General features: G+C 41.9%; 1 protein-coding gene across 8 annotated transcripts in view; it reads right to left on the bottom strand.

Moving 5' to 3' along the window:
- The window catches only part of mlphb (melanophilin b), a 37,940-nt gene extending 11,066 nt beyond the window's left edge, over positions 1-26,874 (bottom strand). For 4 of the 8 annotated variants that reach the window (XM_066687911.1, XM_066687915.1, XM_066687918.1 and 1 more), the window contains exons 1-10: positions 26,789-26,874; positions 23,390-23,555; positions 14,147-14,368; positions 12,506-12,642; positions 12,160-12,183; positions 11,479-11,520; positions 10,474-10,541; positions 8,880-8,972; positions 6,134-6,323; positions 4,666-4,883 (exon numbers count right to left, since the gene is read on the bottom strand). In XM_066687911.1, the coding sequence (XP_066544008.1) occupies positions 4,666-4,883; positions 6,134-6,323; positions 8,880-8,972; positions 10,474-10,541; positions 11,479-11,520; positions 12,160-12,183; positions 12,506-12,642; positions 14,147-14,368; positions 23,390-23,511 (1,116 nt within the window). In that variant the 5' untranslated portion in view covers positions 23,512-23,555; positions 26,789-26,874. Of the gene's footprint in view, positions 1-4,665; positions 4,884-6,133; positions 6,324-8,879; positions 8,973-10,473; positions 10,542-11,478; positions 11,521-12,159; positions 12,184-12,505; positions 12,643-14,146; positions 14,369-23,389; positions 23,556-24,040; positions 24,159-26,788 lie in introns of those variants that run through there. The other 4 variants (XM_066687913.1, XM_066687912.1, XM_066687917.1 and 1 more) reach the window with 4 other exon arrangements.
- Positions 26,875-27,149: the final 275 nt, after the last annotated feature.

Below are 27,149 nucleotides of genomic sequence, written 5' to 3'. Positions count from 1 at the left end.
TATACACTCACCTAAAGGATTATTAGGAACACCATACTAATACTGTGTTTGACCCCCTTTCGCCTTCAGAACTGCCTTAATTCTACGTGACATTGATTCAACAAGGTGCTGAAAGCATTCTTTAGAAATGTTGGCCCATATTGATAGGATAGCATCTTGCAGTTGATGGAGATTTGTGGGATGCACATCCAGGGCACGAAGCTCCCGTTCCACCACATCCCAAAGATGCTCTATTGGGTTGAGATCTGGTGACTGTGGGGGCCAGTTTAGTACAGTGAACTCATTGTCATGTTCAAGAAACCAATTTGAAATGATTCGACCTTTGTGACATGGTGCATTATCCTGCTGGAAGTAGCCATCAGAGGATGGGTACATTGGTGGTCATAAAGGGATGGACATGGTCAGAAACAATGTTCAGGTAGGCCGTGGCATTTAAACGATGCCCAATTGGCACTAAGGGGCCTAAAGTGTGCCAAGAAAACATCCCCCACACCATTACACCACCACCACCAGCCTGCACAGTGGTAACAAGGCATGATGGATCCATGTTCTAATTCTGTTTACGCCAAATTCTGACTCTACCATCTGAATGTCTCAACAGAAATCGAGACTCATCAGACCAGGCAACATTTTTCCAGTCTTCAACTGTCCAATTTTGGTGAGCTTGTGCAAATTGTAGCCTCTTTTTCCTATTTGTAGTGGAGATGAGTGGTACCCGGTGGGGTCTTCTGCTGTTGTAGCCCATCCGCCTCAAGGTTGTACGTGTTGTGGCTTCACAAATGCTTTGCTGCATACCTCGGTTGTAACGACTGGTTATTTCAGTCAAAGTTGCTCTTCTATCAGCTTGAATCAGTCGGCCCATTGTCCTCTGACCTCTAGCATCAACAAGGCATTTTCGCCCACAGGACTGCCGCATACTGGATGTTTTTCCCTTTTCACACCATTCTTTGTAAACCCTAGAAATGGTTGTGCGTGAAAATCCCAGTAACTGAGCAGATTGTGAAATACTCAGACCGGCCCGTCTGGCACCAACAACCATGCCACGCTCAAAATTGCTTAAATCACCTTTCTATCCCATTCAGACATTCAGTTTGGAGTTCAGGAGATTGTCTTGACCAGGACCACACCCCTAAATGCATTGAAGCAACTGCCATGTGATTGGTTGGTTAGATAATTGCATTAATGAGAAATTGAACAGGTGTTCCTAATAATCCTTTAGGTGAGTGTATATATATATATATATATATATATATATATATATATATATATATATATATATATATGCAATCGATCACATTTAGAAGTATAAACACTTTTAATAGTGTTTGTTTCCAGTGTCTGTGCTTCTGGATATTTCAAAATTTAAGCATCTTTAAAACACTACTTGTATGGTGCTGTTGCATACTTTTTATTGCTGTCTAGATTGGCTCTTTTGTGAATATGATTGGGTTGCAATGCTTGTCATGATCTAGATGGTCTTTGATTTGTTAGTATGCAGCGACAGACAGGGAAGGATCAACATTTAGAGACCTGGTGTTACTCCAATATTCAAATCCTTTATAATCAACAATCTGAATCCAATATATTCAGCTATTCTCTCTCTCACACAATGACAGTCGCACGAGGTTCGGAGTATTCCTTGCATGTGTGATTAGGTACATCCCGGCCACAGAGCACCCCAGGAATGAGGAGAGGGTGGGAGACAGGAAAGCCCCAGAAGCCGCAGTCCCCCGCACGGCAGTGACACAGCGGCGTTGCAGTGATGGAGCCCCCGAGCAAAATCTTCCTCTTAGAGAAGCAAGCAAGCCTTTCCATTAATTCAAATAATGAATACTCTCTAATCCAGTCCCTCAAACTAACCTTAAATCAATTTCCAGTTTGAAAGCAGTCTCTCAGTTCAGTTGAGGTTTTGTCTCCCCACGTGGCGATGCGGATATTCAGATATATGATGAATGCCAGTTGCTTGGAATCTGTTTTTGCATTTACACGATTTAGTGTCTTTTACGGTGCTCAGATATTTTGGAGGGATGGATTATTGTGTATCTGCACCCGTTACTGGCCTGTTGTGTGGTCTAATACACCCATGGCAGGGATAATGTGATGTTTAAAGTCAATACACAGAATGGATGGTGCATTAAATAATTCCATGTACAAATCAATAATAATCATGAGGATTAATCACACCCTGTCGCTTTAGTAATAGTGTTCCTAATAGATGCAGTTGATTACTGAAGTGACATGCGAAGGTTTAAGCAGATGACCTAGGATAGTGTTCGCTCTCTGAATGGACAGGAGCGCTATATTGTGGCAGCAGCAGGCCTGTAGTTGGGTGGCGTACAGAAAATGACCCCCCCAATGGTGTTGTAGTGGTTCTGGTGGTTCAGATGAGACAACAGCACCACATTATCAGTTCACGTTTGTACTGATCAATAGTCACATATTGTTCCCAGTTTGTTTTCAGAAGCCGTCCATATTGATGTTTGTTCCTTCGTGAGAAGGAGATGAAGCATCTCCAAGGATCTCCCACAGATGTAAGCAGGGAACGAATCGAAACAGCTGCACATTAAACAGTCACTAGGGGAATACCTCACAGTCACGCCAGCTGAGAGACTCACAACTGCCATGCAGTTTCATCCGAACAGCTACGGAGAAAATGACAACGCCATATGTTCTGGATCATGAGATTTCCTTCCACAGAGACAGCGAAGACTATGAGAGCTGGTGACCAGACCTTAGAATGGTACCAGTTAATAATAACGAACCGATCAAGACATTTATTTTAAAACTAGGCCAGCAGTTACTGCTGCTGAGAGACAGAGAGAGAGAGAGTGAGAGAGAGAGAGAGAGAGAGAGAGAGAGAGAGAGAGAGAGGGAGGGAGAGTCACAGTCATTTTATAGTCATCAGTCACGTTCAGGGTTTGTCTAATTCACCTCAGAAGAACGCTTTGGTGTGCAGGTTCCCGACTCAGTTAAAAGGAAATTCAAAGTTCACTTCTCAGCTGGAAACCGTCAGTTGTGTGGTGTTCCATTACCAGAATTGAATATATACTGTGATGCTGCGCTGGGTGGTGCAGTAAGGATCCACCCCAAACTGCCCTGTACCTCCTCAGACCCCGGGGGAGGCATATTACTGACCCGCTGTTCACACCGTGACCGGCTCCCTGCCTATCGAAATGTGTTGGGAAGAGTGGACGAGCGAGTGAGAGAAAGGGAAATGACAGTGATAACGGTTACAGGATGATTACGGATTACGGACTGTGTATGGTTGATTATGTTTGTGTTTATTATTAGTTATATGTGTAGAGAGGGACCCTGTTCACCAGTTTAGTTAGGCTCGAGAGGAGCTGGGTTTTTGTTTGGTTTGTTTGTTTGGTCTGTTTTCACTATACGTTTGTCTTATTGTTTCCTGAGCCCCGCCTTTCGATCCCCAGCAGTGTGGGTAAAACCCCCCACACTGTCACTATATATATATATATATATATATATATATATATATATAGAGAGAGAGAGAGAGAGAGTGTGATAAACATTTGTTGTATAATGTTTATCTCAAGGTTAAACAATCTCTTTATTTGCAACAAAAATAGCTTTTCATTTTGTCATTTGTTTAGGAAAAGTTTTCCTGTTTTTGTCAGCATAAAAAACTAAGCCCTTCCAGCTCAGATGGTTCCAACCTGCTAACCATCTTATGTAACAAGAGCAGGGGACTTAGAGAGGGCAAATTAATGCCATGCATGAGAATAATTAAGGTCAAACTGCAGCTCCAGATCCACCAAGAAACCATTTCCATTTGCTGAGAAATACATTTGTTTCTGCTCATCTCTAAATAAGTCTTCAGACTTCAGAGCCACTTTGTCTAAAGCTTGCCTCACTTATCATACTTTCATGTACAAGTCCGTGCATCCATTCTGTTGTGTCGAATTTTTGATGCACAAAACATTTTTAATTACAACCAGGGTTCACAATATCAAAGTCAGACCAAGTAACTCAGAGATCTGAAATATATCTGTTATCTTAAGACATCTTGGTAAATACCAGAATTTACTATTTACCTCATCAAAATCTCATTACTTTCACACAGTCAGTGCAAAGAAAAACGTGAAAGCAGCAGTTTTTGAGTGGTTTTGGAATTGCAACAATGCAACTCATCTTTATTTAACTTCCTAGCTACAGTTTGTCATCCATGCCCTTAGACATTCAATTGGAAAAGACTAGGAGGACAAGGGAACTCAGCCCACTTCCCACCCAAGGCTGCAACGCTAATTTGGCGAGATGTTGTAAGCGTAAACACTCAATCCTCTTCGGCCTGAATGCTGACCCCTAGGTGATTTGGATTTCTAGCTCTTGCGAAAGGTTCAAGACCCCAAACCCAACAGATTCAGAGCCAATTAAAAGTATTACAAATGCTGAAAGCCAAAGGACACTTTCAAGCTCAACTGTTGGGTAAAAAGCAAAAACTGACCATCATCCTAAGTGGAAACAGAGTGGATAGGTATGTTTAGGACTTAAACTAGGAATTATTTATTGATACAAAGAGCACATAGTCAAAGTCGAATCTTTGAGTTAGTTCAAGTAAAGCATGGAGGAGAAATCCAGGGCCTTTGAGTTTTGGGCAGGGTTTGTAACTGGTATTATTTTGGTCTCTAAACCCTGCGTTAGCCATACCTGTGGACCGCCATGATGCACGTTCTCTTGGGAGGACGCACGGCTCCGTCGGCGGGGGGGCATGTGCAGGGGGAAGCGGGGGACGTCCGGCTCGTCATCTGAAGTGTCCATGTCAGCGTTGTAGTGCGAACGCTGGGGCCCGTTGAAGGGGGTGGACGGGCTGCTCTTGGGTGAGGAGCGAGTACGGATCACTCTGTGCTCCGGGTAGTGGCCCTCATCTGAGAAGAGCAAGAGGAGAGAGACGGACAGAGAGAAGGAGAGGGAGGGAGATAGGAGAAGAAGAGAGAAGGAGAATTAGAGAGAGAAATAGGGATATGGTTCACACAGAAGTTTCCAACCATCCAGATGAAGAAAAAATAAAGGAATCATTATATCTGCGCATTATCTGCTCATTTTGGCTCAAACACATTTTCCTTAACATAAACACCTGTACATTTTCTTCCAAAAACATTTAGAAAAATTGCACATCACATACTTACAGTGTTTGCTGTCTTTAATTTTAAAATAAATAAATCAAATTCCATGTTTATTATACCAAAATAGTTTTGTAATATATCCATAGTTCAAAAAAGCCACTCAAATTCTTTGTACAAATTGGACATCCTCATTCTGCCCAAGTGATCATCATGCCAGCCTGCTCACCTGTGTTGGAGAGGCAACACCCTGAAGGATCCATCTTTAGTATTAGGTAGTCGGGGTTGTTTTAATAGACCAATCTATATCAGTCTCTATAGAGGAATCTATCCAATTTCTTTTAAGAATGAAAAAGGAAGATAAAAATAATTCTCGCTCTGTGCACAGATAAGGTTTTCCTGATATAATGGTCCCATTCTTCAATGCATTTTCAAATACAGCCAAGTTCTGTTTTTTGGTCTTTTCACTCAGCAAAACTATATAATCATGTCAAGAGCTGAAGGAGAAATCCTGCTTTACACTTCAGTCAAGACAAGACACGTATCGCACTGAATAGCTTTGTCTACGTGGTAGTTTGGAGCCATTTAGAGGAATCATAACCCTTGAACAAAGATGTGAAACTTTTTTTTATCAGCTACAAACTTGAACACTTCTAATACAATGACACTTACAGAAAAATTTAATAATCTTCTAGACATTTTGCTCGTGTGAGTGTTCTTCATCTGATCCGTCGATGGAGCTGAGCGCTGTAAACTCTGGATTGCTTACAATGTCTAACATCGCACAGCGGGACACACAGATGGCAATCAGTCATTAACTAGTTCACACGCACCGTGATTACTGAAGCCACATTTGATTAATTAGTAGCGATTATAATGAGTACACTGAGTTGACACCCGAATAACCAAATAAATCAGAGTCCGTGTGCGTGTATATGTTGTGTGTGAAAAGGCAAGGAATTCAACCAACTGCAACTAGAAACAAACCAGAGTGGATAGGAGATAAACTTGCCCTGATACCCTAAATGCGGAGGCCGGGGGGCAGGGGGTCTCACCAGAGCGCGAGGATTTCTCCAGGCTCTTCCGGCGGGAGTTGACGCGCAGGTGCACCTCGGTGCTGAACTGCTGCTCGGGGTCGTCGCCCCACTGGCCCTGCTCCTCCAGGATCTGCTGGAAGACCGAAGCGATGTCGGCCTCGGCGATCATGGACTCCCGCCGCGTCACTCCCTCCACCCCGCCGGACTGCTGCGGGAACGACAGGAGTCACACACGCACACAACATGACATAAACTGCCATTAACCTTATCATAATTGTGAAGTGCAGCGAGGGTTTGAAACAGAAAAGTAATTGCATTACGCGACTCGAGCCCCCACAGTCTGCTGAGAGGCCTCCTTAACTCCGGCTTCCAATACCCAGGTAGAACACAGTATTATCTGAAACAGTGTGCAACGTGCCAACACACACAATTATTGGTTAATAGGGTAAAGACGGTGCGGTGGGCAGGGGAGAGGCACAGAGAGGGGATAAAAGGTAGGAGGAAGCGGAAGGAGGGGGCAATTAGTGTACAGTGTCATTCCTCTATGGGTATCTCTGTGTGATGATAAAATAAAAGCTGGAAAATAAAAGCTGGAAGCCTGGAAAATGAGTCGGTCCGACTCTGTGGAAAACCCTCCAAATACTACAATGGTGTCAGCAGTGGGATAACGAGCTTGCATCAGGAAGAGTAGAATGAGGGTGCGCTGTAATTACGGAGGGTAGTGTAGCGATCCTGAAGCCTCGCTAAGAAGCCTGGGTCTTTCAGTGATGCATTATGGTTGCTGAACTGTGGCTCAGGAGACCAGAGCTCGAATCTAGCCGTGGCTTTTACAAGTGCTTATTCAGGTAATGACTTAGAGTGAAAGTGAATGCTTGGATGAACACATGAACAAACAGGGTACAGAGCAGGTCAAGCCACACAACCGGTGCTTTCTGTCAATGACTGGCACAATCCAGGGGCTGGAGCATAATGATCGGCACCAAGCTCCTTAGCACAGAGAGTCACATTCCCGTGAACCCTTTCTTCGATGTCTTGTAAAATGCCATGTTTATTTAAGTTCTTGTTCATTTCCAGAGGGGAGGAGTTGTGGGGAGGGGGAATCAATTAATGAGAACAAATCAGACAAACATTGAAAATGTAGAAAGCAGAGAAACATGGGAGGTTGAGAAGGAGGTAACATCTCATAACATGATAACATCTATAATAGTAAGCGGTGAAGTAATACAAAAGATAGGTCTAGTCCTGCTATAGCCTCCTGCAAATACATTAATCACCATGGCACTACCCATCTATATCTCTGCTATATTATGGCAGTAGTGTGGAGTATTGGACACTGCTGTTGTACCCTTGAGCAAGGTACTTAACTTAGATTGCACCTGTAAAATGCCCAGCTGTATAAATGGGTAAAATGTGATATATTCAGCCTGGATAAGGATGTCTGATAAGAAATGGAGTAATAATAATTATAAACAGTAAAAAACAAAGACAAACATGGAAACTGCTGCAGGGCTCAAGATAAAAGACAGAAGGTGAATAATCTACATTATTAGTATTTTTATCTTAAACATTTTCTGTGTGAACTGTACCTATAAATAATACATTTCTGACTTGATGTGCCAGTTAAATTCAGCATGATATACTGCAGTATATGTGGTGTGTATAACGCCACTAACTTCAAAGTAATTAGTTTTATATAATGGCAATTAAGCTGGAAACAAAGTTAAAAAGAATAAAAGGCAACAGGCATGCAGGAGCCTCCGGTTCTGATGAAAACCAGGTCAAACAAATGAATGGAAAAAGAGTGGAAAAAACATGGGAAAGGCATTGTAGTGTATAAATACCACGCAGATCTGCCATTGGGAACCATGTGAAGGAAATGCTGGAATAATCTACACTGCACTAATGTTCCCTGAAAAATATAAAGTGTCTCTTTGGAGTAAAATCAAACATGATATTAGAGCCATATATGTGTGTGTGTGCGTGTGCGTGTGTGTGTGTAACTCATTTAAACAAATTATTTGGTGATCATATCAGATTTTGACTTCCTTTTTCGAGTTAGAAAAACAGCAGTGTCAAAAAGAGTTTACACAGCTCACTGTATGATTGCTGGAGGAAAAACAGCCCAGTTTTTTAAGACTCAGCAACAATTCTCCATATTGATTTTCAAATGTATGTCCTTCTACATAATCAGCCAGGTCTCCTCTCAAAATGCCTCACAGATGCATGTTTGGTTATGAACTGGCTGTAAACATAATGTTCGACCCTTTGTGCAGACCAAACATTATGTGTGTAATAGATTTTTGAAGACCTTGTGATCTAAACGCACCTTTAGTGACAAAGGCTAAAGGACGCAGAGTTGGCAGAGAGATGTTTCTGCCCAGTCCATTCATACAGCATTAATCATAAACTACACCTACTGTAATCGTTTTATAATCAACGTCACTCCCAGATCCAATTGATTGGGGCAACCACAGCTCCTACATCAGCTTTTATGGCTGCTGACCAGTTTTTAAGAAAATCTGAGCTCTCATTCTTTGCAAAATATGAGAAAAAGACCTCTGAGATGAATAAATATATTCAACATGGAATCCCATACTGTGAATGTAATACCTGTCACAAGTGTGCCAGCAGGGAGACAGTTGATAACACACAAATTCACCCGCTGAATCGAAGTATAACTCAGTCCCTGTGCCAGAGCTGTGTAAACCCTTTTTGGTGGCTCTGCGAAAGGGTGAGGGAAAGACAGAGCCAAAAGCCCCAATACCTGCAGGGACTGCCGCCGCGACTGAGTCGAGTACTCGGAGTCCAGATCGAAATCGAGAGGGTGAACCGAGAGGAGACGCTTGTTCTTTCGGATCTTAAAGGCAGCGAAACAGAAACACAATCACTTAGAATCAAGAGGGACAGGCCGTCATTCACCTGTCCTCATTAAAGTGAAAGGGTCTCGGTGTCCAAACCTTAATGCTCAAGAGCTCAAGAGAAACGTACGTGGTATTCTGTATTACACTAAGGATAGAGAATGAAAAGTAAATTGAAATAAAGGCTGCCACATAGGTTGCCTTTGCTGTTCAAATCAAATACACAAGTTCAAAAGCATAATATACAAGGAAATGTTTGATATTACACAAATTAAAAGCAAATGCAAACATACTAAATATGTGTTGCGTTATATTTAAAACGGATTTAAATATGTAATATCTAGTTGTTTGGAAAGGCCGGTGAATGGTGCAGGGCTCTTGAGAATCAAGTGTAAACACCTCACAAGTCCACAGAGGAATTTATTGCAGATTTAAGGCTCAATTTGGGACAGAAATTAAAGACAGAATTTAGATATTAGAGATTAACCATTAAAATAGCCCTTATTTTGTGGGTGGGTCTGTGTGTGATTTCCACAGATAAAAAATAGAAGAGTAATAAATGTTGACTATTTAATTCTAGGTCTAGATTTGATCCCCAAACAAACAATCCAAAAAAACAGGCGGATATGTAATATGGTGATTATTATGTATAAATCATAAAGACACATTCGTAACCTGGAATGATAACACGGAGAAATTCTTCAACAAACCTTTCACATGTTTACAACATCGCCCTTTAGATGTTTATGAAGCAGGTGTGTAAACTGTATAGCTGAAGACGAAAAGGAGTATTTAAAAAGCTGCTATAAATGACATTTGAATTGAACATGTTAGTGGCATGTTGACCATATATGAGCTAAACAATAAAAAGAGAAGAAAGGCAACTTGTGACAGTAACAACGATGGAAAAAACTATTAAAAACAGACGTTACAAAAGTGGCTTTGACAGAAAAAGCATGAAGACAAACAAACAAAGTACGGAGCAGCCATATTTGATATATTGTGTACATACATGTCTTCAGCAGTAATAGTGTGTGCTTTAGACATGCATGACACCAAGAACAGTGAAGAACTGCAAAGGTAATGATGTTCTTCTTCGTATTTTATGTTACTGAGGTAATGAAACAAGTCTACGGTTTTAGGTGTTAATCCTAACGATAAAGAAGAGCTGTTTTTGCAAGGAAGTAAAATGTTTCAATGAGATACATTAACACTAATTATACTCAAACTGGGGGGGAAACTTTTCACGTGGACGCTCTCTGCATTCATCACCTCCGAGATGAATTTCTTCAAACAATCTTTTAAGATGGTCTAATGGATGAGATAGACTGAGTTCAGCTCAATAGATGATTTTTTCTCTCTCTCTCTCAAGTGAGGACACCTTGTACTTTCACTGGCTCTCGAGGCCGGCTCTGCGGGGGGGGGTGTCATTATTGTAGGCACATTCTTCACACATATACAAGAGGGACACGACTTTCAATAGGAGCTCATTTTTTTTACCAGCCTGTAGCGCTGGGCCTCGGAGGCGTCGATGGTGCCCTCGTCCTCGTCTCGGCCATCGTAGACGCCTGCGAACGAGGGTGGGAAGGGAACATTCACTGCATCTATTCACACGGATGCCACAGACACTTTCACCGGGAAGAAGAAAGGCGCTTCAGACGTAAGCAAGTCTGTGTGTGCCTTTTCGTTTTTTTTTTTGCTTAATTTGCAAAACAAAAACAAGAAAACACACACTCAAAAACATGTATCACACATAGAAGACTACATTTCTTATTGTCACTCCTTCCCTTTCAGTCCCAAGTTACTCCCAACACAAGAGTGCAGAAATGTGAGCTGTCAGGAGCTATCGGGACACGGCAGAGCTACCCTGCGTCCTGAGTGGGATTTAAACAAAGTGCTGCGGTATGTCTCTCAAGCACTGCAGTGCGGAGAGAAACACAAAAACTGCACACACTTAATTTATGAACTGGCAAGAATGCCCCCAAACTGAAAATAAACCCATAAAAATGACTGTGGCCACAGAGGACGAAGCTGCAGAAGCAAAGCTAAGGCCAGAGCACACCTTCGCACAGAGAGATGGGTGAGAAGTCAGAGTCCTAATCTCTGCAGGCCTCCCACACACTGCAGATCAAACAGCATGACATGATTCCTCTGGAGGGCCTCCTTGCTTTACACCTCGCCCTGCTCCTAATGAACCACAAGTCTCCGAACTCACAGCAGGCAGGTCCTCTCTGGTGTCTAATATCTAGCTGCACATACTGGTCATGGAGCATGTGCCATGAGACGCACATGGCCAATAGAGTCCTAATAGCCAGGCCAGGGGACGACATAAAGCCCATCCCAAGCGACTCCAATTATCTGCGGTCTGCAGTGTGATCGGACGCAGAGATGTTGTGTCGTTAAGCAAGGCACTTTGCCCAGATTGCACCACTGCACACCTAACCAAGTGGGTATCTGTGTGAGTCACTCTGGGTACAATAAATGAACAAGAATACGAATACTCACTCCGTATGTCCGGCATGCTTTGCGTGTCATCCTCCCGGGAGCCTGAGAGGACAAATAGAATCAATCAGGTCAAAATCACTGGTTTTCTTGCAGACGTAAACAGACCATCCTGTTAATGCTTAGTTAGTGCAGTTAGGAGAAAATTTGTTCCACTTAAACAGGTCTACTGCAGTTCCAAGCTCGTGATTGCACTTAGCTGAGCTGATTTAGCAAAACAGTGAGAGCAGAGAAAGGAAATAAATGATTGCAGTACATCCCAAGAGGAAAGTGTGAAGGGCAGCTCTACCACCCCACTATGAGCCCCAGCTACCGACAGAGGAGAGATTACGTGTGCTGTTCACATGACAAAAGTGTGAAGCCCAGACACGGGTTCGGATACATTTTCCACATGCATTTCTATTTGCTTACTTTTGTTTGTACAGATACCCCAACTTATCAATAGAGAGATGGATAGATATTGCAGAATTGTGAGCAGTGATTCAAGATTCATGGTTTCTAAATTCTACAAAATTCACCAAATTCTACAAAAATAAAAAATAAATCTTGTCTGTGGGTCGCTGATGTGTGAGACCCCCGCATTCAGAATTTATGAAGAAACGTGTTGATTACAGTATAATTGCCTCCCCAGAACAGCCACACTAGAGGCTCTGTGCCCCTCTGGGACCAGTAAGGAACACTTACTTTTTTCCAATTCTTCCTCCGAGTCTGAAACAAACACCCCCCAAAAGCATTATGATTAACATCCTTAAAAGCAACACTTGGGAGAGAATTAGTTTTCACCAGCTGTCTCTTGACTTTTCTCATAAATATAACTGCTGTTAAGTACAGATTTGAAGTTTGCCATTATCTGGCGAGTCAAAGTTTTGATTTAATCCGGCCCTTTGCATCAACTACTGCAGGCATATCATGTGAAAAGTGCGTTTTACAAGCGAACAACAGATTACTGATGAATGTGGTGGGAAATCTGTCAGTGGGCGAAGCAAAGAGGATTGCAGTCTCTGCATTTGGTCTGGAAGATAATACCCACCGATTATGTCTGACTGGGTGCCCTGTCCGCCATGCAACCTCTTGTACAGCGAGCGCATCACCTTGGCGCTGCCGAAGCGTTTGAAGCGCGTCCGCACGTTCTCGTGGTACCACTCCAGCGTGCCGATCTTCAGCACCCTGTCAGGAAAGAGGAAACGGTGACAAATTCTGAGCAAATTTATTCTGTATTTAAATTCAACTAAAAATGACATGTGTGCTTGTGTATTTTCCACACAATGGATACATTAAATACAGACACTAGTCTATAAACATCCGAGTGCATTCCTTAGGGAGGACTCACTTCTCTCAATCTTAAACCAATTATTTCTGCCAGACTTTTCTCTTTGGATTTCCACCAGGTGGCAGTGTCCCTGCTTCTTTATTCAAAAATGTTATACAAAAACCTGTAAGCAGAAGTACAATACCGATTAAGCTTTTAATCTGAGAAATAAATCATTCCTGTAAACAGCCTGGCTTATGACAACTCTTTAAGCTCCATTTTATAGAGCAGGCTTTTAAAACTAGCCTATAGTGAGTGTCTGTAAACCCACAGCTCAGACTTGTCAGAAAAGCCTCGTGCTACTGTAATCATTTCCTCCACCCTCCGAGGGCATCGCGCGGTCGCTCAGTTCATCGTGGTAGGGCAATGAATACTCCACAAACGTCCCAAATATTTCTCAGGTGCCCTGCAACAGGAACTTAGTCTAGGACTTTTTGAAGATACAGGCTTGGCCGATAAAGACAGATCATTGAAAACCCAAAGCTAACCCCAAACCCCCGAGCCCTGTGTGTTTTTATCATTCCCTCAACTTGTAGTGATTCAACAAAGGTGCCCTTGAAGCGATGAACTAATAATAATAATAGAGGATGCCATTGTATCATTCCATCACTTAGGACGAACCCAGGGAGCTCCTGCACATTGTGATTCATTTCTGCTGATCTTTTAATGTCTGACCTCCAGGTGACACCGCCACATCTTTGACAAAATGCATCCCCCCGACAGGAAGAATACAATTCTGTCCTCTTTTGCCATCGTATGTGTATTGACATTAACAGCGTGCTCTGTGACAGCCGAGGTCTGAAGAAGGGATCCAAATCTTATAGCTTAAGCATTAGAGACACACCACGTGACCACAGTTTAGTCTCCAGCGAATGTGAAGGACTTCGTGCAGCGAGTGCAGATGTGGCCGGTGGCCGGGGACCAGAGCGGGAATCTGCACCAGGTCTAACATTTAGATCAAGGTCCTGTGGTGACAGCGTGTTCAAGATGGGTCTGATGTGTTTATCTCCAGCTCACAAATCCAACTCAAATTCTCCCAACCCTCTACAAGAACGAGTTGGCAAGTAGGATAGCGGTTAATTATAAGTTTACAACCGTCTACACTGAAGTTAAATAAAAAATTACACTCTCAGAGGGTTGGATGGTAAGTGGGGTCACTATAATCATGACACACAAGCTCAATCTTACCACACTGTGAGGAGACAGAGGCAGGGATGCACTTCTGAATCGATCGGGTCCTAAATTTAAGACACCTCTATGTCACTCAGAGGATCACAGGTTATTGGGCGACCCTGCAGTTGAGATAAAGCATGGTCCCCAACACCAGGGCACCCCAGGCCTGTCAGCCCACCTCCGCCTCACCTGGCCATGCGGCAGGGATCGCACACCCATCCGTGCTCCCTCTTGTTATAGCGGCTGCAGGCCTTGCAGGTGAACAGCTTGCAGTCCAGGCACTGCCTCTTGCTGTTGACCAGGAACTTGAAGGGCTGAAGACAGCGGATGCAGTGGGAGTCGGTCAGGTGGGACTCGGTGCCCAACAGCTCTCGCTTGGTGTCCTCCTTCTCGATCTTTGTCTTCAACTCCCTGCAGAGCGACAGGAGGCACAGCGTCAGAGAGCAGTATGCATCCCTAAATATTTGTAATTGCACTGTTTCTCAGACGAGTTCCTATTATTAAAAACAGGGATTCCCTCCGACAGAGATTCTCTATTGAGGACTATTAGATCTAAAAATTTACCAGATGCCAAACCATAATTCTTCCCTACATCTGCTGTAGGGTAACACCTCATTATATAGTCATGTTTATCTGCAATTCACTTCTGTTACCTGACCTCCTTTAAAACTGTCAAACACGGTGAAAATATATAATGTGTTCTTTAAAACAGTAAAAGGTGCCTGAAGGCTAAATGAAGTCCCCAAAAATAAAACGTTATTCAGGTTCTGAAAAACGGTGTGGTGGTTGTTATTTGTTAAAAGCAGTTGATGTGAAACAAGCCGCTTTTATTGGCCGCCTCCAGGGCAAAACATTATTTTGATCTGTTGGCAGAGCGCAGAAAATGTCATTTTGAGTAACTAAAGTCCAATATGAAAAAGGCGTTGTTTACCAACTGGCTCGGCTCATCAGGAGTTTTTTATTTTATGTGTATATATTTTTCTATTTTTTAAAATGAATCAACTGCACAAGTAAGTTGTCTGTAGTGATGAGACCCCCTTCACACAGTTGGCACAAGCATAAGCAACAATAATTCACTTTCTCTTGGATGTGAACCTGCGTGGGTCAGGCGGTTTATCTGGTAGTGCCAATCAATGCCAACTTCATAAGCTTTTCCAAAGTATTTCATAACAATCTAGTTATTTGATGTGTTGGCCTCCTTGAAAGCTTTGTCCTTGGTGTGTGTGTGTATATATATATATATATATATACATATATATACATATGTAAAACACCCAGAGCTTGATACAAACAATTTCTGTGAAACACTGTGAATGCTACACTTCCCACAAGGACTAACAGAAAATCACAAAACTAATTACTAGCAGTTGAGCTGAATTCCTTCCTTTGCCCAGTTCGGTCCTGTCTGAATTCAGAATTAGAAGAGAAACAGACAATTATAATGCGGACACAATTCAATTCCCAGCTAACGTCTTCTCAAAGGTTTATATACCCAGGAGAGCGTGAACATATTTAACAATTAGAGGCAATAGTGACAAGTTATGAAGTACCTGAAGAACGAAGACTGTTAATGTAACACACCATACCACATTACACACCACACAGCAGAAATGTCTCACAGTAACAATTTGAAGGCGTATCACAGTAAATCGAGCAGACCCGGCAAACTGCATAGAGCAGCGATTTACTCTCCGCTTGGTGCGAGCCCAGACTTGGTTAGCCACACAGACAGACACTCACTTTTCCACATCCCTGAGAAGCATTAACAAAATGTGAAAATTCTGGTTTCAATCAACATATCAAAGAATAGTCTGTAATGTAATTATAATCAGCATCATATTTATGCATATTTATTTACCAAACAAGGGTTTTTGTTGAACAATTATTTCCATTCTGTGTATAAAGATTTTTTTATTATAGGGTTTTAACAGCTGACAAATTATTAAGCATTTTTCTCTTTGAACTGAAAACTACTGGCCAAGTTAAAGTAGAATTTCATATCCATTGCTTTTTTCATTTAGCTCCGTAAAATAGAATTTAGAAAGAATCAATATATTTTGATGATCTCAGATTCAATTGTTTTTATTCCCAGCATGGTGTGGATCCCAATGGCAGGCAGGTCAATGCCAGATGCTCCTTGTGAAGTCTAATGCCGTAGCTCTCTCCCTCAGTCAAGACATCTCTCCATCATATCTTTCCAATTCTCTTTGGCTGAATTTACCGCAAGCAAATGGCGTAATAAATTTCCTAATTCAACACCACTTCCAGCATTCTAATATATACAAATTATGGTCATAAAGCCTATGAATATTACAAGGGATCTGAAAGTAATATAGAAAATCTGTTCCCTTAAGACTCCAGAGCAGCAGCCCACTTTATTTCCCCTTCTCGCGCTAATCTCGAATAGTGGAAATATCCGTCTCCTTTCCCTTTGCCTTTGCAATGGCTGTGGCCCAACTTCACTGACAGCTGCCTACATCCGAGAGTCGATTCACTCCCTGGGGGCCACGAGAGCAGATCCGAAGACCACCCGAAAATCCAGAGAAACAGAGGAAACATTCAAAATTAAATGCCATAGAGGGGTGGCAGAAGAGTCAGTGGCAGTTTAAATCAATCTATCAACTTGAATTGGGTATAGCGCCTTCACAAAGGCTGCAGATTAAAAGAACAATATAAAACAATGATTAATACACCATTTAAGCAGACTAAAGCAGTAGGTGACATTACACACTTCAGCCCACCATGGCAACTGAAGTCAATAACCCAGAGCACAATGACCAAGGTGTTTAATTTGCTGTCGCCAGGTCAGGTGAAGTGTGAAGAGCATAAGGATGCAGGGAGAGATACCAATAAGAGCATGCCATTCGGGACGGCTAGTGCCATTTGCAGCAGGCTATAAGTCCCTGTTTCCAAACGAACATTAACTTGAATACTTTATAACTGCTCTTCTGGCTTTTAATGAAATTCCCTTTGAAGCGCAGTGCTTTAAGGAAGAGGAAAAGAGGATTTGGTTTAACCATACAAATAAATAAATAAGTCAATACATACATACCAAAGGCCTAATAAGTGCTTGGAGCAAAGCACACATTTCAGAGTATTAGGAATCATCTGATCCTTCCAAGCCTCCCTTTCTTTGACTGGGCCAACTTCCACAGTGAAATGTCTGTTTTTAATCAGTTGGAAAAAAACAACAACAATCTTGCCAGAACAGAGTCCTGCTATGGTAAAATGCACAGACGTAACACTCAGTTAACATGTAACTGTGCAAGACAAAGGGCCTGGCCTTGTGGACCGTGCAAGGTGTTGTGCAGATGCTCTAGCAAAAGGCTGATACCTGGACTTGTGGTTTGGATCAAGGCTGTTGGGTTCTAGGCATGGGAACTGTGACCAGCACTGATGGAAACTGATGATGATTTAAATTTAACAACCCAACACCACATCAAAACAAGGGACCGCACAGCAGACTTTGTTCAGAGTTCTGACCTCAGACCTCTTGGATCAACTGTAGACTGCAGAGACCAACTATGTCCGCCTTTCAGCATGAAGATTTCCAGTGAAGTAACTTTCCTTTCAGAAGGGTGGGGGGGATCATCATTCATTGTCTGACGGTGGAGGTTGTGGTGCTGCCAAGCTATTTAGCGGAGGGGGGTGCTGGCGAATTGCTGCACACTTCAAGTCTTCATATAAGACTTTGAAGATAAATGTCCTTTCAACCTTAAAAGCAGCTTTAATAGAAAGACACAAACAACACCCTCGTAGCAGGTGTTAAATGATGCGCTGCTGCTGAGCACGTTCAGAGTGGGAATGATTCTCTCTCGGTCGCAACAGGATGTCACAAAGACGCAGAGTTTTAAATGTATTCTACCTCATCTGCTCATCATTATGCTCATCTTATTGCTACCGAAAGTGAAAATTAATCTTTTCTTCTCTTTTTTTGGTGCATCAGTTTAGTTTTTAACACCTTCCACATTCACCGGTGTTACATGATTAAATGTGTGAATTGACAAAGCATTAATCAGATGTTGAATTTGGCTTTCCTTCACTGCCAGTGGTGAGTTCCCGCTCCTCTGCTTTAATGCATGACTGTCTTGGAGAAGAAACAGCTGACTTCACATCTGCAACGTATTATGACAACTGCAACTCCCCTCGACAAATTTTCACATAGTTGGTCAAACAGGCAGCCTTAGTGTCTTTCCTGCATCTTTCCCTAGCTTGACCTGAACTACTAAAATAAACCAGATCTCTAATCAGCCACACCCACCCTGACGAACACTACACCTGGTAGCGCAGATACACAGCAATACCATATCTATGAGAGTTAGGAGTGTTAACACAACACAGTGAGTTTCATTAGACAGGGACTTGGCGATTGCCAGAGTCATGACAATAGCTCTGTAATGAGGTAAGGAATGACTCTCTGAGGCTTTGTTCGGCGCTACGGGCAGTAAAGAAACGGAAGGAACCTTGCTGGTTTAAGTACACAACAACATATTTAATTGAATTCAGAGCCATATGTATGATATATACTTCGTTGGTTGTTTGACTGATGAACTCAATTGTCTCTCTCAGGGCTTTAATGATGTTGCTCTTGAAAACGCTCCAATCTGTTGTCATCCAACAGGTTGCTGGGAAGGAATCAGCGGACTTACAGGGAAGATGAAATCTTTGAAGATTTGCAGATGATATTTAAATAGGTGGCTCAGCAGACACAATCTCGGCAGCACAGGCTATTCAAAGGGACTTAGATAATATTCAGTTGTGGGCCGACACCTGGCAGATTAAATTCAATGTGTACAAGTGCAAGGAATTACATGCAGGTAACAAAAATGTCCACTATAATTACACTATGGGAGGAATAGAACTGGAAGAAGTATGAGAAAGATCTATGTGGACTCCTCACTTTCTCCATCCAAACAATGTGGGGAAGCAATAAAAAAGGCAAACACGATGCTAGGGTATATTGTCAAAAGTGTAGAATTGAGAACAAGGGCAGTGATGTTCAGACTGTACAATGCACTAGTTAGAGCTCATCTGGATACTGTGGACAGTTCTGGGCTCCACACTTCAAGAAAGATATCGCTGCTCTAGAGGCAGTTCAGAGGAGAGCAACCAGACTTATTCCAGGTCTGAAGGGAATGTCCTACTGAGAGACTGAGGACCTGAACCTTTTCACCCTGGAACAGAGGAGACTACGTGGGTACTTGATCCAAGTCTTCAAAATCATGAAAGGCATCGACCACATCAAACCAGAGGAGCTTTTCCAGATCAGCAGGGACACACGCACCCGGGGACACAAATGGAAATTGGGCTTCAAGGCGTTCAAGACTGAAAACAGGAGACACTTCTTCACACAGAGAGGCGTCACAATCTGAACAAACTCCCCAGCGATGTGGCTAAAGAGACAATTTGGGAACATTCAAAAACAGACTGGATAGGAAGGTTGTGGGTTCAAATCCCAGGTAGAGCAGTGCTATTGTACCCTTGAGCAAGGTACTTCACTTAGATTGCTCCAGTAAAATACCAAGCTGTATAAATGGGTACAAATGTAAGTCACCCTGGATAAGAGTGTCAGCAAAATGCCAAAAACAATTATTATAATTATAATGGACACCAAACAAGCATGATGGGGCGAATGGCCTACTCTCGGTTGTCAACTTTCTTATGTTCTTATGTTCTTAAGATGAAACTTGCCCTGCTTGGCAACAGCATTTAAAATATTGCTAACCCAATGCTTTTTTCCTCTGTTATTGCATTAGGAAGATAAACTCTTGTCCTCTCAAGGATATTCGGTTAAATAGTGCACAGTCAGAGGCCAGACGCAGAACGATATAATTGTCATTAATTACTTATTGTTATGGATCAATTGGATACCTATAAACAAAACAAGACTTGTTAATACTTGCGTAACCAGGATTACATAACAGGAGATTGAGCTGTACTGTGTATTTATTCACAATTTTAAGGTAATACAGAGATTTTGGGGAAGGAAAAAAGTAAATTAAGTCTCCCTTGAGCACATTTAGAAAGATGTGCTGTAACTCCCTGCCGAAAAAGTGAAACAGAGAAATCTTTGTTCGCCCGAGGAAAGCAAACTTGCAGTCTTCCCTTGTGACTTAGCCATGATAATCATGAGCTCGCTCACAATCGCAGGCTTTGAGACTGCACCAGCTCCAACAACAAAGATACCTATAGTATCTTCATCACTGCGGAGCGTTTCCTAGATATACACAGAATTATAAATACACAAACAAACAAATAAATAAATACATTGCATAACATGTTCACATCTCCCAGACCTCACTGACAATATCAGGTCATATTCCTCACAAGAGAATTATACGAGAACAAAACAGGCAGAAAGGAGCGCATGGCAGAACTCACCATCATTGCTTTCTTTACGTCATTTTTTCTCAAGCCTCTTATATAGCCTATCCGGTCCATGAAAACCCACTGCTATTAACACAGATAATATGCTCTTTGTTTTTGAAACTGAACATTTGATCCACCGGATAATTAATCATGACAAAGACGAGAACGCAGGGAAGATCACAAATATGACTAGGCTTTTGACCTAATTATCATAGACTGTGCAATAGTGATGCAGTATTTAACACTTTCTTCCCCCTCTATTGATTTCTGCTCACCAAGAACCAACAAAAGATCTATCTGTAACCGGTATCTATAATCCTCATGCCTGAAGGAGCGTTCGACAACACTGGTACACTATGGTGCACTAAACATCAAGGTGCAATAAATTATCCATGTTTAAACAGTGTTTCCAAATTCTATCTGGACATGCCTATCAATACAATTATGTTTGCGTCTGTTTAACACTCTCCCAAGGTACAGTAAAGTGGTATTTGTATCCTGGCAATTGGTGTTCCCTGTCTCAGACTAGGAGAACCGCTAGAGTAATCTAATGTGTCGCCATCATGGGTGGACGAGGTCCCTGTCCCTCCTCATGTTTCCCCCCCGTTTCCCCATCTTGTCAACCTCAAAGAGATATCCTCTGGTCAAAATAAAGACAGAGCGTTCAGTGATGACCAGGTCAATGATTCCTACAGAAGACATAATGTTTGAGAAGCAATTTATCTTGATTGCAGATGAACCAAGCATTACTGGACCAATGCCATCCGAATGTCCGTCTGTATTACAAATATAACCCTTCAGCTTAATTTCTAACACCAAATTTCTCACTGAGAGACATTATTGCCGAGATACAACTGAAAGTAGGTTTCACGAATGAGCCGTGCACACCATGTGAGCGATGCACAGTGCAGACGCTGTGTTCAGGCTGTCTGGCTTCACCCAGCTGTGTTTCCAGACTGAAGTTCAGAGCTATAGGGAGCAGAACAGCAGAACATGAGATCTGTTGTGTATATGTTTGTTAAAACGTTTATGGCTACCCAAGCATCACACTAAAGCAGCAAATTGTATATTAGGTATATAGAATTAACTAAATAGGCTTTGTTTTTCAGTAGTAGACAGATCAGAAGAAAAAAGGATAATAACAATTATTGAGAAAATCAACAGCATGTGTATTGTAGGTCAACTGCTTGGTAAATTTACAAGTGTACATTTAATTCTCATTAGTAGCTTTACATGCAAATCAGCAACTGGTTCATAGCCTTTTCCTAACAATTCCATTGAAATATGCATAACCTGCTTTGAATAGTAAACTAATTTGCAGTTTAGATCTAAATTCCAATCCGTATCGGGCCCCATACCCAGTTATTCAAAGGTCTTCTAGCCATGAGATACCAGCCTGGTAGAAATTTCACTTCATACCATCACAGTAAACAAGTGGTTCTTAACAAGATCATTGAAAGAGTGTCATATCAATTTGATTCCCAAATGATTTTATTCTTCCTGGTCCCAGCCCTAAAATTCCACAGATTCCTGACTTACTAGTTCATAACCGCAGCAATTAGACTCTGGAGAAAGGTCAAATTTCTTATCAGCGGGTGCAAACATAGCTCTAGAGTTTCACAGTACTTCCCAAGTACCTCCACTTATACTGACAGAACTGGGAATCATCCCTGTATTCATCCGAGTAGCAAACTTCAAACACAGCCTTTGCCTTCAGGTTAACAACACTCCACACAGTTATGTGCATCTATTGATCTCTATCTCTATCTCAGCTTGTGCCGGTGTGTTTGTTTGTTTTTTGAACGGGAACCATAGGACATCAATAATTTTAGTACCACTAAAGACCAAGACCCGTAGTCAATCCACTGCTTGTAAAAAACTTTGCATTTATTTCAAAACTTTGATCTTTTGACTGGCTCTTTGATTGTCCATCTGCCTTGTTCCAGTTCATTTGGCCGTGGTTTGCCATTTGCGCTTTGAATAAAATGTGGTTAAAATGGACAATGAGCAATGTAACTCCATGAATGTCATACGCCTCGCTAAATCAAGGTCACACCTGAACAACTCTGATTCAGTTTGGCTGCCATTTTGGGGTCTACCAAGCTGCTCCCCTGCATACTACAAAAGTGGACTGAAATCCTTTAGACTTTTGCACAGCTGAAAACAGCTTGAGCACAGTTTCATTATGAAAGGGGGGAAAGAAATAAAGCAATGAGCCTTGAGAAAATACCATGAAACCACCCATATGGAAAACAAGCTATGTGTTCAACCATGACCTTTGGCAATCAAGCTACAGTGGAAAGAAAAAATATCCATGAAACAAGAATCCTTAAAGAAAGACCACTTATTCACTCCTTCACGGTCAGGCTTCAAAACAAAATCACATGTCTTCTTTCCCCATTTAGGAATCAATGTATTCATGTTTTCACTTTACATAAACACTCCCCCGCCCCAGTCTGTCTCTCTGTCAGCTCCAATAGACTCTTCCACATATGGACTATTGAGCATATCTACTGGAATCCAGTTCTCTCTGCAAGGCTCGGATGCAGCTGAGCTCCTCACGTACTTCACATCATAATCCCAGCGTCTGGGGCGGCCTGCCAGATGCTGGAATTAACCTGTCTATGGGTGAACTGCTGGTCGAGACATTCAAGTCTGCCTTAACTCCACACAAGGCGTTCATAAAAGCTCAAAGCCCCGTTCCCCCTTATCTAACGTTCACTTCCCGTAATAAATCCATTCGACATGACAGACACATTGTGTATGCTATAAAATGCAGCAGAGAACAATTGGCAAGGCACAGAGCACAAGCCTGTACAATGTGATCCTCCACTGCTTATGATGCCTTTTTGAACGAGGGAAGAATCAAATCAGAGGGAAGTATCTCACAGAGGAATCCGGCTCATCGGTTCATACCTGGCAGGCTCTTACTCTGATCATCTGGTCTGTGGCCACGTTCAGGTCAAAGGGAAGAAAAGCAAGCTAGGAAAAAATCCTGATCGTGACGGGAACACTGTCAGCTGTCAGCTCAATTTACCATCGGGAACCTTGTGGAAAACTCACCCCAATCTCTCCTCCTCTTTCTTTCGCAGGTCAAAGTCTCGTTGAATAACCTCCCACACGTGCTTGGCTTCTTCGTCAGTCAGCTTGGATAAATCCAGCTTCTTCCCCATGGTCCCAGGCATCCAATAACCCTTGGTATTCTCACTGGGCGAGCTGTGAACCGCTGCTGAAAGAGCCCAACACATGACACAGGTCAGAGCAGGTAGAGCACATGCAAACACATGTGTTAATTAAATACAACTTCAAAGATAATCAGTACGCCCGTACGGGGGATTTCTAAGAATTACAGATGAACACAGAAAGTCGACTTCCAATGAAGCTGATAAAATATTTTGCACCTGAAAGAAAAGAGCCGAGTTTGATCTTTTGCACAGTTGATGCAAATGTTGCAGGGCTTATAAGATCTGTCCAATCAGTCAATAAAATAAATAAAAAACTGCTTGATTGAAATAAATGATTAACTCGTTCACCTGACTGAGGCCTGCAGCCAAATCGCAATCTTTATGTCTCGCAAAAGTGTAACTAACCATACACAATCAACAATGTCATACAAAACTAATTTATGTTTCTAAAAGCACCACAACAACTTGTTGAGATATGTAAAATGAGATTTGGCATATGCTGTAATGAATTATGTGCAAATCTGATTACTTTAGAGGCAGCATATGTCTCCTTTCACACCCAGCAATGAGCCAACATTAGTCGCTTCGAGCCAGAGAGCACAATCACACAGATCTCGTGATGAGAATCCACCATGAACACTCTGTTAGTGGAAACATAATTGATTATAGTGAGATTTCAAATTGGTTATTGGTTGTGCATCACATGTAACATGCTGTGGAATAAGTTAGATATTCTTTTTGTATGAAATATTAACAAGACAGACTAAAAGGAATGTAGAAAGAGCAAACTGAATATTTTAAATCAGTCGTACACAGCGGATTCTGTTTCGGTACTTGATATCAAGATAAATCTGAGGCAGTACAGAACTTAAATGATTAGAAGTTGCATATGAATCGCAGCATTATGTTACCATTTGTGCTTTGTAAACAGACAGACCTGATGAGATTAACTCACAGAGTGTCCTCACAGGACACACAGACATTTGATAAAAACATTTAATGCCTGACGGAGTAACAGAACAACCTCCACCGCCCGCATCACTTGGCTCAAAACTGTATATCTGTAAACCCAATTAGCATTCCATACAATCGAGTTCACTCTCCGGTAGTGTAAAGGGCTCCAATCAATAAAAGGGATATCTGTTTCCTGATCTGAGGTAATCAAACTGTGCCATCCAAGTGTTACTGCTTTCTGTGCAGACATAAACGGGATGGTAAAGATTCTGCCGTAACCAGATGGGATTCAATTTATGGCAGGCACTGAAAAGAAGATGGAGGGGTTTCCCAGCAAATAAATATGTGATAAGAATTAAGGACACATGAGGAATGCAGAGCTGTGTCTCATTCTGTTCTCCACAGTCATGCAACACCCTCGGGAAGCCAACATGTGGGAGAGGAGTTGTGCTTTTCCACACAATAATGGGCCCCAGAGAGACTACACACACACACACACACAAACACACACACACACACACACACACACACACACACACATGACTTTCTTTTTAAATTCAGAACAAACATGTTTGTAGCTTGACTTTAACCCAGCTGAAATGTTTTGCGGCGAGCTGTTCACAGAAGAGTGAAAATATACGACCAGCAAACACAATCTCTGGAAGACAACTAGCAGTGAAAGGACAGAGATTAATGACATGCACAGCTGACGTTGATCAACAGAACAAAAGTTTGCAGGGCAAATGCCAGGAAAACTGATTAAAAGAAGAATAGAGATCACAGGACAGTTTAAATTACTAGCTGTACATATAATTGAAAAGTATGCACATATATGTTTGCCTTGTTTGTTGTGTTCTAGCAACACTGCCCTATAATTACAAATACCTTTGCCTTTTTCTATGTGGCTCAAGTTACTCACAGTTCTCTGCTTGAAGAACATTAAACAATACACCCTTGTGACTTGTCATACCTCCCTTAAAAGTAAACGTGCAGCGAGTGTGCTTTGTCAGGGTGTGTAACATTTGAGATATCCATCTTTCCAAACGAGCATAACTGCATGGGTGTTTTCATCTGTGAACCATTCAAGTGACTGTGTTAAAGGAGTATCTTTTTCTGGCAGCCAGGCAGCACCTTAAAGTGGTCTGCACAGGCCAGGCACAATAAAGCTACAGAAAACAAGTAATGTATAGAAAAAGCGTACAATCAAAAGGTCAAACACACAGGTAGACAATAATACACTAGGCTAACAAACCATAGAGACAGGGTTAATTACTTAAAATGTGGCAGAGACAGATTTGCATTGGGAAGTGCACCTTTCTACAATGTACTGTGCATTGACTAATAATAATAATAATAATAATAATAATAATAATAATAATAACAATAATAATAATAATAATAATAACAATAATAATAATAATAATAATAATAATAATAATAATAATAATAATAATAATAATAGTATACACAGGCAAAACCATTGTGGCGTAAAAAGCCCCAGCCCTTGTGGATCCGGGTATGACACCCTGTGTACAATCATACCTGTTATGCAAATAGCATATTTGCAGGGTTTTGTGCACCTGTCCACACCTCCAGTCCGGGCAGCGCAGTTGTGATGAAACTGATACAGGCAGGGCCGTGGGTGTCGTTTCAGAAGTTGGGGGGGGGATTTAATCCGCACATCTCATAGATAACGTGCATGAATGAACGCGTCTTTGAAGGGGGTGGGAAATGCACGCCTATGGGGAAATTACTGGGGGGCGACAATATAACGTTCTCCACCCCCGGCAGTCAGGGTTTAGACCTTGGTCGCTCTCTTGTTGCGCAGTTTTCCGCAGTTCTGCGCAGATCTGCAGAATCCGCCGACCCCTTTGGTAGAAATCTGCGCTACACGAACGGGACCCTTCTCTCCCTACAGCAACCCCCTGAACCCGTCAAAATAACCCCCCAAGTAACGCCAGGAGTCCGAGCAACCATTCACATGTGTGTTTACCGTTAGTAATTATATAATCATATAATATATAATTGTTAGGAACACCCACGTATCACTACAAATACATATGTTTAATAACCCTCCCCCCATCATCACATCATCATCATTATTATAATTATTATGATGATGATTATTATCATCGACCGGGCAGAAGCACAGGTCCTGTTGTTAGTAAAGTTGCCAGAACCTTTTGTTAAATTAAAAGTAGCATTGTGAGTCAATACCTGTGCAATTCAAAACAGAAACTTTAGTATCTATATCTCAAGATTGTGGAGGAGGTTGAAACAAACATAAAATATAATTAAATAATAATAAAAAAGTGATATCTACCTTCACCTCTGCCTTGGCTGTGCTGATAGGAGCTCTAATCCCTTGGGAGTTTGACAGCAAAACTGCAAAAGAGCTGCAGTCTGGTGGTCACATGCTTAGTGTTAACTGAGGGGAAACTAAATTCCCATCCACGCCCATTTGCCCTTTCCAACGGGTCACTTCTTATCACAAGGCTGGTAAAAAGGCAGCCATAATCGCCTCTAAGGGGTTTTCAGGTGGCATACATTATTCTATAGAATTAGACTATTTAGGTAGCTTTTGTTTAACTCCTTGACTTGTATTTCCTTTATACTGTGCCGAAACATATTCTAGATACTATATCCTCTGCTGATGAATGCAGGATTGATGTGACACATGTATT

Source organism: Amia ocellicauda, chromosome 16 (genome assembly GCF_036373705.1).
Source record: "Amia ocellicauda isolate fAmiCal2 chromosome 16, fAmiCal2.hap1, whole genome shotgun sequence".
NCBI classification, from domain to species: domain Eukaryota; kingdom Metazoa; phylum Chordata; class Actinopteri; order Amiiformes; family Amiidae; genus Amia; species Amia ocellicauda.
Note: the sequence above shows the minus strand (reverse complement) of the source record. Positions and strands in the feature narration are given on the sequence as shown.